This window comes from Limulus polyphemus, unplaced genomic scaffold, assembly GCF_000517525.1.
Source record: "Limulus polyphemus unplaced genomic scaffold, Limulus_polyphemus-2.1.2 Scaffold1599, whole genome shotgun sequence".
In the NCBI taxonomy this organism is placed as follows: domain Eukaryota; kingdom Metazoa; phylum Arthropoda; class Merostomata; order Xiphosura; family Limulidae; genus Limulus; species Limulus polyphemus.
Window position 1 is genome coordinate 169,818 of NW_013667209.1, and position 11,416 is coordinate 181,233.

At 35.2% G+C, this 11,416-nt stretch overlaps 1 protein-coding gene across 2 annotated transcripts in view; it reads left to right on the forward strand.

The window, feature by feature from the left end:
* Nucleotides 1-10,990, forward strand: part of LOC106464253 (neurexin-1-like) — a 178,019-nt gene extending 167,029 nt beyond the window's left edge. For both annotated transcript variants that reach the window (XM_022391965.1, XM_022391966.1), the window contains exon 18: nt 7,258-10,990. In XM_022391965.1, coding sequence (XP_022247673.1) covers nt 7,258-7,991 — 734 coding nt within the window. In that variant the 3' untranslated portion in view covers nt 7,992-10,990. The remainder of the gene's footprint in view (nt 1-7,257) is intronic.
* Nucleotides 10,991-11,416: the final 426 nt, after the last annotated feature.

Consider the following 11,416-nt stretch of genomic DNA (forward strand, 5'->3'; position numbering starts at 1 on the left):
ATTCTTTGTGCCCGCCTGAACACAATAAACTAAATTAGCACACTGTGCACTTTGGCAAGGGCATAATTGGAATAATATTTTCAAGATATCAAGGAACTAAATAGTGTTCTCGATTGTTTCGAATCAAATCATAAATCTAATATAAAACAAAACAGTACAGTTGTTTTTTACACTATCAACATAAGCTAATTTTATAGAATCAGTTACTTTTTATCATAACAGTTTTCAACATATAGTAATTAAATGCTGTTTTTTACTAACAAATGTCTGTCAAACCCTATTTTCTGCGGCCATCGTTAATATTATAGCATTATAAATTTTGTTTTTTAAAATACGCGAATCTATTATCCAAGACTCATTACCTAGAGGTGGCTAGTTAGAGGCCCACAACAAATCCATTCCAATCCTTCAACCAGAGCCGTGTACAACTTTTTCAGTGGTTTTGCTTTGTATACACAGTGTATCTTACAGCTATTGTAGCACACTGTGCTGCACATGACAAAGACACTTTCGACACATCTGTATCTGTGACCACAACTTAACTTGCTCTTGAACGATACATGTTAATAGCAAGTTTATGCAACTTCTAGAAAACTGGTCCATATTGTTTTTCGTCATTACCATTTATTAGGAAGCTCTTGCTATTTGTGAGCTTAGCTCCTCACACGTATCCTCTTCAGTAAGTTTTTCTCTTCAATCAAGTCATCGTTTGTTGTAGAAATCCTTTCCATGGATCTTCCATTTTGTGCACACGGGTGTTTTCTCACTCTGTTCACTTCCTTGTTCATGTTGGTGTAGTTGTGCCAAAAGATTACAAATCGCTTAAGTAAAGCTATCTCCACGTACATTTTTTTTTTTTTTTGGCATACAGGACTGTATTCAGTTGTGACATCGGGATAAACGTTTTCAAGTACACTAACAAGTCTTCTTGCCGTGAAAGACAAATACTGACATAGAGTCACAATTAGTCATAACCTAAAAGAATAATATCACATTGGATTTCTGTGGTCCAAAGGGTCAAGCATCTTCATAGATTGCAAGATCGCTCAAGTGAGCGCCTGTTCCAATTGCTATCCATAGCTTATCTTTAGCAACTGCATGAAGTCAGTAGAAAATATTAAGATTCCAATTTACCCATTTTTCACCAATGCTAGTGACATGGCCTAATCTGCTAACAAATGTAGTATCTCATCCTGGCAAGCACAGCACATTTTCTTAATTCATCTTCTTTTCATCATGATGATATAAGCTGAGAGATACTTGAAAAGCTCCACTTGGTTCTCATTCACCTGCAGAAAGTTGTTCCAGTAACCTGGAATGGGCTATTTAAAAGCTCCCTTGCATCTGGTACTCTGACCACATTTATCATGACTTGTAGCTTTTTTAGTTAATACAAGCATATGTTTCTCACACATTGATGACATAGTAACATTTCTACAATTTAAAAAAGACATAAGAATCAAATATTTCTTTGGATATTCTTGAAAATATCTCAATAAATACTATTTTAGCCTGTGAAGAATAGTTGCCGGAGCTATAACAGGTATGGACACACTGGTTAATTTCATGACCACACTTCAAACAGGATAACAGATCATTTTTATTTCTTATGATTAACTTCTCTGCATCTGAAGTAAAGAGAGGATATGACTAGTTCTCATGTATAAAGAAGTAAGCAAGGTCTCGCACTTCTGGATTAACAGTCAATATAAAGCTTTGCAAACAAGGCAGATATTCCTAGTTTCAGTTTAGATGACTTTTCTGTCTTGATTTTACAACTGTTGAAGACAAACAGCATAATTCCAATCCAGAGACTGTATATTGGAACTGTACAATTCACCATCTGATCATTCATAAAAGTTGTTATTGATCGTAACCTAGTTTTTAAATCCTTTTAATCTGTAATTTGTATAGTGAGACAGATTCTATAATCATCATGAAAAATTTATTAGAAAAGAAAACAATTTTATCAGACACCTGTAAAAAAAATGTGAAATTCATCTCTCACAACAAAACCCTACCAAAACATATATAATGACGAAATATAACATCAAATTATTATATATAGCGTCTGGAACCTTATATCAGATCATATTAAACATTCAATACTGCTTGGCCATCCTCGTACTCTAATAACTTCCACAAGGTAATGTGGCATGCTGTCGATTAGGTTATTGATGTAATCCACCGTGATTTCATCCCAACTTGTCACTAGAAGGCGCTGCAACTCAACTACAGTAGCTGGTTTAGAGTCGTGATTAGCAATTTTCCAGCTTAATTCTGCGCCCAACAGTTCTCAATGGGATTACAATCTGGAGACTTTGCAATCTTGTAACGTCCTTCTGCTCGAGATAATCCTGTACAATATGCACACTGTAGAGAGTGGCATTGTCATCCTGGAACACAAAGTTATTGTCAAACCTTGCCCTAGCATATGGCAGAATTATCATCTCCATATGATGCCTGTAGGAGGCGCCATTGACGTTTCCCTGAGGATATGGAGAGCAGTTTTTCCACCATGATGAATAGCTGCCCAAACATGTACTGTACCACCTCTTGTGTGTTTCATGTGGGAACGACAGTTTTCCCTCATCTTTTCTCTAAGCAAACGACGAACACGAATCCTATCATCAGCTTCAACAAGCCAGAAATCGGACTCATCTGAAGAGATGACATGTCGCCAGTGTCCTAACTGTAAGTTGGTATGCTGCCTTACCCAAGTAACACGGTGACAGCAGTGAATTCTAGTTAACATCGGTTTGCAAGTAGCCATTCTTGCAGAATAACCTTGTTTCGTCAGTCTCCCATTCATTGTTCTTATGGATACCCTGGAGTTAATGTGTTTATGTCATTCCCGTCGTAAGGTGTTGCAAGACTTCTTTCGATCTTGACGTGTTAACCTGATCAAAACACGGACAATAGTTTTTCGGTGTCTACTCAGTAGATTTCCTGAAACAACGTTTTCTGTAGTCCGATGTCGTTTGAGGATTCTGGATACAGTACATTATGGGCATCCTACTGTTTTGCCCATGTCAGTTTGCTTCATGCCATTTCTGGACAGTTGAAGAATTTGACGCTCTATATCTTCTGCCACGTGACGAGGCATGACTCTACACTAAGTACAGAGAAATTGTCCGAACAAAGCGTTGATCTGTTTGGAGAAATATTATACCAAGAGCACACCCTTTTACTCAAAACGTGTGTATGTGTGTTTTGACGAACAAATGTTCAAAACAACTTGTACAGTCTAGAATAAAAACTCGTACATGTTTGTCCGATCATACACTACCTTCTCTGGAATTTAATAACTACCCCGTGTATGTAGACAATAACATCAATATAGAACAGTATGCAAACATTTTGGCCAGGATTGGACACATTTATTGTTCTACTGGTGTTCCTGATCAATGGCAATTACACACACACACACAAACAAACAAAAAACAGTACTTATTCTTTCCAGTTATAACCTTCTTGTTTGAAAACTCGTGGTTAATCTCAAGATGTTTCTTTGCTAGTACAATTATGTGTCTTACGTACATGGCCGGCATGGTCAGGTGGTTAAGGCGCTCGACTCGCAACCTGAAGATCGCGGGTTCGAATCCCCGTCACACCGAACATGCTCGCCCTTTCAACCGTGGGGGCGTTATAATGTGACGATCAATCCCACTATTCGTTGGTAAAAGAGTAGCCCAAGAGTTGGCGGTGGGTGGTGATGATTAGCTGCCCTCCCGCTAGTCTTACACTGCTAAATTAGGGACGACTAGCGCAGATAGTCCTTGTGTAGCTTTGCGCGAAATTCAAAAAACACAACAATCTTACGTACATAGGTATTCACCATGCACAAGATAGAATTTGTGTAGAGCTGGAAATCTGATATTCGTATCGAGCACAAAAATATTAAGGTTTTAAGATCAACTTTCACTAACAAACGTTAACGTGAACTTTCAGTCTGTTTCATTCCACAACCATCAAACTGTTTTGGAAGCTTATTACTCTTAACATATTGGCTTTGTTCTTTTCTCTGTAGGATATAGTGTGTCAATTAACATCTGATAAGTACGTCTTTTGATTGGTTGGTTGATGAATCAGCAATTCCTGCTAACGCAGTTTTTGTGAAAAACCTTCAGCTCTTCTCAGAAAAGAAATCCTAAACCAAGATGTTTCGCTTCTTCAGCGAATCCTTTTCAGTTGATAAAAGCGAAAAAAATAGGATCTATGTTCGCTTATAATGGAGGATGTTTAATAAAAGTAAAGTGGGCGTTCTTTATAGATAGTTGTTAGGTTTGTGTATTTTTATTAATAATTCATCCATAATTTATATTTTGTGTGCGCCTTATTCGCTACCCAATATCTTTGTTTTTTGTAGTTTAAAGGTTACTTTTTATATATGTTCCTTTACAGTAATTTTAGATGTCTGCTAGTTTCACTAATATATGTAGACTCGCTGTTTTCATACTTAATTTGATAAACAGGTCTATTTGTATAGTCTTCATTATTGTAAAGTTTGTTTATTTTGAGTTCAGGTTTCTAACATAACAGCAGTCATGGGCTCACAAAACTTTCCAGCGTGTATCTACTGTATTTCTTTAGCAATAAAATGAAGGGGATGGTCATACATAATCAAAAGGGTTTGCTCTGGATTTAAGTGATCCATTGTTTGAGTTGACTGTGAAATGGGTGGCAACTGCCTGTTAGAGCAACACTTGTAGAAATATATTGGTGACTATACAATCTTCTTATGCAGCTCAAGTGTAGAGGACAGTGTTTTTAAAGTTTTTCGTCTTCAGGTCAGCTTGTGCGATTACCCTGCATTAGTCATGGTGGGAATTTTGGTTTAAATTTTCCTAAAAGTTAATAAATGTTAAATTTAAAGGAAACAACCGGGGATGCTCAGAAAAGTTTTTCTCTTCATCCCGCTCGTGGTAAAGGATATTGTTACTTGATAAGGGTGATTCAGCCAGTACATGGAAAAGTCTGAGGAACCTGTGCATAACACTTGCTACACTGAGGATAGTGATAGGCGTCGGCGAAGTCGTGAGAAGACGAAAGCAGGAAGGAGAAGAAGAGAGCCGAAAGAAGATGAAGGAGAAGGTTTGTGCTGCTTGTTGGTGTGAGAAGGACCAAGGCTATATTATTTACCACGTTTAATGTCAATCATTTTACTCACACTAAGTTCTTAAACCCACTAGGTTCTACCCAATGCCGTTTTCAATCCATTTTCAAATTTTTATATTATATTTCACCATTGAAAACCCTAATGCTATTTTTCAGATAGTCAGCTTGTGGAAACTACTGCAACAGGCCTTATATAGTATCCAGATGGATAGAGGTGACGTGCTTTGATTGACTGTTTGTTCCTGGTTCTGATTGGTGGAGCGACTGAGTGTGGATTCAACCAATGGTAGCCATAAGTTGCTGATTTCTAGGCCCGAGTCTCTGTTTAATGAAGGTTTTATTGTGTTGATGAAGAAAGATTCCTTTATTTTTCTTGTTTTCAAAAATTTGCCTGAGTCAATTATTCTAGCTTTGTTCCAATGTGTCCAGTTCGTATAGCATGTTCTGCAATAGCTGAATTCTGCGTTTTCGTTAGTCTTGTGCTATCTTTGTGTTCTTTTATTCTTTTTCCGAGTTGTTTTCTCGTTTCTCCAATGTATGTTTCGTTATAAGAACATGGAATTTCATAGATTACGTTTCTGTGTTTCTCGTTAGTGGGTTTTTGTTTAATTTTGACCAGGATCGATCCTATTGTTTTGTAAGATTTCCAGTGAACGTCTGTGTTGAATTTCTTGACTATACGTTTGAGTTTTTCACTTACATTTTGTACATAGGAGAGGTAAATAGTAGGAATAGTATTCTCCTTATCTTTTCTTTCTGTTGTGGTCTTTTTTAGGGATTTGGTGATGAAGGTAGAGATAAGCAATAGTTTCATTAGGTTGTTCCTTTTCTTTGTAAATCACCAATCCGACAAATAAAATACCATGAATTTTATATTCATTTTCAGAGAAGTGATCACAAGCTTTTTCACTCAGTTGTTTGCTACTAACTCGACTCTAGAGGTGTTTTAAGCAATTGCTTTGAAATTTTTCTCTATGGCAACCATATCTTTGTGTCTGCGTACACTTCAACATCCATTATCAATATTGCACCATCATGAAATGGCTTCTTGTCTACTATTAAGTCACACAAAAAACAGACATCTTAAACCATTGGTGTGTTGGGTTATTTGACCGAGTGTTCTTGTGTGATATCATGTGGCTTGTTTTCGGTTGAGTTATTTCTGCCTTGGTATTGAAGTGCTTTACAAACTGATGCACTTAGATTGGCTCTACAAAATCTGTGCTGTTTTTCAATGTTGGAAATTATATCTCCTTGCTCAAGTGAGTTGGAACTGATGGTGCTCCTACCCCTAATTCATTGAAATAATAGGCTCTTTGGTAAGTGACATATAACTAAATCTTGAAAGACATCCGACCTATACACGATAGACCTTCATTGATTTCTTTTGTCATAACACATATTTCTCTTTAGAAAGCTTCTATCATCTTTGAAGAACTAGTCACGCCCTCTAAGATAAACCTGAGAAGATCAAAACATATAATTAAAAACCACGGATCTGGTGTCACTTGTTATATGTAAAATATGTCTCATAGTCCATCAGTTATCTAACATCTGATACCACTTGTTATATGTAAAATATGTCTCATAGTCCATCAGTTATCTAACATCTGATACCACTTGTTATATGTAAAATATGTCTCATAGTCCATCAGTTATCCAATATCTGATACCACTTGTTATATGTAAAATATGTCTCATAGTCCATCGGTTATCCAATATCTGTAATCACTTGTTATATGTAAAATATGTCTCATAGTCCATCAGTTATCCAATATCTGATATCACTTGTTATATGTAAAATATGTCTCATAGTCCATCAGTTATCTAACATCTGATAACACTTGTTATATGTAAAATATGTCTCATAGTCCATCAGTTATCCAATATCTGATATCACTTGTTATATGTAAAATATGTCTCATAGTCCAACAGTTATCCCACACTTTCAAAATCTTAATGATCCAAAATTTTATAACGAGAAACTCAGAATGCTATGTTAGTCAAGTGTGCATAGTTATTTCAAATTTTGCAGTCCTGCTATATTTGTGTACGTTTCAGGTTTAACCAGAATCAGTTCCTGACACTGTAACATTTTGATTGGCAGTAGTTAACAGTATATTTTATTATTACTTACAGGTGATGACCTAATTACACCTATCTTCATTCCGCCCACCTCCAGACCACGACGTCTTTCGACACCACAACCCCCTCTTCGAACCAGTCCACGACCAGGAGAAATAAGGCACAGTGATGAGACACTGTGTGACGACGAAGAAGGATGTGGAGAGGGGTCAGGGATAGAGGATGTCGTCGTTACTAATCCACCTTTTAGCTATAATATTCCGGATAAAACAGGACCTGTATCCCGAGAACCAGCATCAGATCCACCTCAGCTCCTCCCATCTTCTTCCACGACTAGTGTTTGGAATATGGTAAACAAAGGTGATGCTCAAATCAATGCATGGAATGCAACGACCACGTGGAAGCCTAACAGTTACATTTCCACGCATAACCCGCCTTCTGTGTTTCAAGTTCCTATTCCAAATGTAAACAAAAATGACCAAGACCTACATAAACCAAATAAGAAACCTAAAAGTTCTGCCGACAACACCGCTTTAGTTATTGGCATCTTTGCAGGCGTTTTGATATCTATAGTGTTAATTGCCTTGATCGTATACAAGCTAAGAAACCGAACAGACGGTGCATATAAAATTGATGAAAGTAAAAATTACCACTTTGATCCTATTTCTAACAGTCCTTCTCTACTTGCTGGACAACAGCATGTCAACGGCATCCTGAAGTCAACAGAAAAAGCACATAGACTCCCTAAGAAAAAGGACATTAAGGATCTCAAAGAGTGGTATGTGTAGGTTTGTCCGACCATGGGTTTTCTCTTGATATTTTATGGACTGAGAGATCCGAAGTGCCATCAGGAGAAACCCTACAAAATAAAATGACTTATCATAAAGAAACATTTGATGTATTCCCGTGACTATCTACAGTAAAAATTGGATTGGTTGCGAAGTAGAAAAGTTTTAAGTGGGAACATTTTGAACCAGTGAGAGTAGACACATGTTAATGTGTACCTACGTGGACTGTCTGATATAATTTATTGATTGAAGAATGTAAAGGCTGGTGAATTATCACAAAATTACGGACTTTTTCAGTACTATGCTTTTGTTCATTTATGTGCGCAAATACTGTGTGACCTTACAACGCCTTTCGCACTTCGGAATGTAATAGTGAGCTGGATTTGAAAAACTTCACGAACATTATAAGTCGCGAGTAGGATTAGACTGATCAGACTGTCTTGGATCGCGCGGTATTCTTGTCTGTTCATTGTATAAGTAATTATTTTGACCAACAGTAACCACTTGGCACGTCTATGTTGTATAATGTAAGCATTTACTTTATGGAACTATATCTTTCTCAAGTTGGTGGTTCTCCAAAGCTGGGTTCATCCAATCAAACCCCACACATTCAGGTCCTAATTTTGATGTTTTACTGTAGCTAATTTTAAGATATTCATCCCTATTTTTATTAACAGTGAACAAATACGAATCCGTGTACACACAAGCGATAAGCAGTGTGGATGCTCTTATTTCCGATCCTTTAAAGCTATGTTTCGTTATAAAGAAATAACGATTGAGGAACCGTTTCGTTCAGTTTTATTTCGGCGTTTTTAAACTATGACTCAAAGTACCAAGCGGACAGAAGATACATACACTAGTGTCTTCTGTCAATATAGTCTGTAAATATTCCGTCGTATGCATTATTATATCCAATGCCCCTTTGCTTTAGCGATGTTTTAGATATATATATATATACAAGTACGAGAATACAAAACATTATAACACTGTAGAACTTTGAGACTTAAATTATTCAAATACGAGCTTCATTTGTATGTGTCTGTAAGCATATTTAAGAAAAGATAATTGTAATTTAAACCTTCGCTACTGATTCTTAGCACATTAACTGTTTTTTGTGTTTTGTCAGTTGCTAGGCTACATTTCGGTCAGACAACTTCTTGGCTGCCAGTGTTTGGTCGTTGTTTGATGTATAGTATCCAATCGCTGTAAAGAGTGATCCGCTGTAGTACTCAAGAAGTGATGTGATGAGTATATTATTGATAAAATTCGTCAGTGACGGAAAATTGAATACTGTAAGGGCTGTGTTAATACGGTGTGTAATACGGTTATTCGAGATTATAGCATAGCTGGTGATACGGATAATCTGTTGAACATAAGACACTTAGTCACCACTGATAAAAGTATACTGTTATTTTTTTATGTAAGCAGCAACAGGTCCACAGTTCTCTGTAAGTATTCTTTTGACAACAGACAAAAATCGTACATAAAAATTATAATTTACATTTCTATGACACACAATATTGAATAGTTTTGAATGCTTAATTGGTCGTTTATAATTGATTAACGATGTTCATAAGGTAGTAAGTAATAAACATTTCTATAAAATAAATAAGATTATGAAGAAAAAGTGTCCAAATTGAATCGATCACTTTCACTTGTATTCTTTAATTTTATTTACCACAGTAAGTTTATAAATGTGGTTATAACAACTAGTTATACTTGAATTAATTTCAACAGCGCTCTATGAGAGTGAAAAATGTATTCTTATTGTATGTATTATCAGTATCAAAAGCAAAATGTGTGGGGACAAAGTTCCAGGTGAATCGGGCTTATTAGAAGTGTCCCCGCTTAAGGTTAACATTGATTATTTGGGCTTCTTTTGGTGTAATTGGGGTCGAAATACGAGCGAAATTAATGTGAATGATTAATTTATGATCTTTCATTTTTATATTAATTTCTTTATCTTTTTTTTTTTTTACTTTATCTCCAACTACAAAATTCATTTTACAATCTTTTTATCCTTATAATGAGTAATTATTTTGGAATAAAAATAAAAAGTCAAGTTGTGGCAATCGTAAACCTACTGAGACTTACGAGGAGAGACGAAGTAGATGGTGCCCCCCTACTGGAGATGGAGAGGCCCTTGCCCCCATGTTTTCGTCTCCTGTGGGTATTGTTTCAACTTTACTTTGTCGTTACCTCTACTGTTTTATTTTAATTCTGTTTTGATTACAGATTTAGTCGTTACTTCTAGAAAGTTATTAAAATTTTCACATACATTAAAGAGCTTACTGTAAACATTTTAAGTTGTTGTTTGTTTGTTTTTTTACTTCGATTTAAATACTCTCATCTCTGCAAAAATTGCTAGAATTCTTCAGATTTTTTATAATAAGAGGTGGAAAGACCCCGATACTTATAATGCTGAAATTCAGTTTACTGTGCAGCTCTGCACTGAAACAAATAAACATATAAAACAACTTTAAGCGTCAATTGAGATTCGATATGGTACTGATTGAAATGTTTGTAATCCTTCAGCTTAGACACTTAGATGGTTGTTTGTTTCCAGTTTTATAGAGCAGAATTGTTATGTTTTATTTAAGGCTTCTTATTTTAAGAAATGAAGTTATCAATACTTAATTAAAGTCTCTCCTCATATAAAAGTACAATAATTCTGTTTTATTTATACTTACTATTTATAAGTAATCAAATTATCTACAGTTTCTCCTCTTGTGGTCAATTTTATTTACGGTTTCTTTTTATGAGGAATAAAGTTACATAATTCTTTTATATATTTTTTTTATCTTTTGGAGTAGACTGAATCAGTTTTTGTATTATTACATTTTACATAGGTTAGAATTCGATTTTATTTTTACAGTAGAAGAAAAATGATCCAGTTTTCTTTGTGATTGCTCCTCACGTGAAATATAAGTATTCACGGCTGTTTATAGTTTCATCACAAATGGGATGATCCAGTTTTATTTATAGCTTCAATTTATAAAGAAAATATGGTGATCCACACATTTATGTGTTGTTATAAGAAACTGTTTACATTGATTTTTGTGTCCTTTAGTTGTTTTCTTGTAATAAGAATATTGAATCCGAAAGGAATATGATCAAATTGTTTAGGATCCATGTGAATTGTTTCTCTGTTGTTTTTTATAGTTATTGTTTATGACCGTTAGAAATTATAAAAAAAAGAGATTTGCAAGAAACTTTTTAATTAATTCAGTGAACAAAATATAGAAATAATTAACATTTGCAAGAAGTATTGTTATACTAGCAATGCAAACAGAAAATATTAATGATATTATTATTATTTAAAGCAGTCTCAGTATTGTACTCAAACATGTTTTCTGTGGTTATGTCAAGTAAATTAATCATAACAACAAATAAAATTCATACAAATACTACTGTGTTTGAATGGA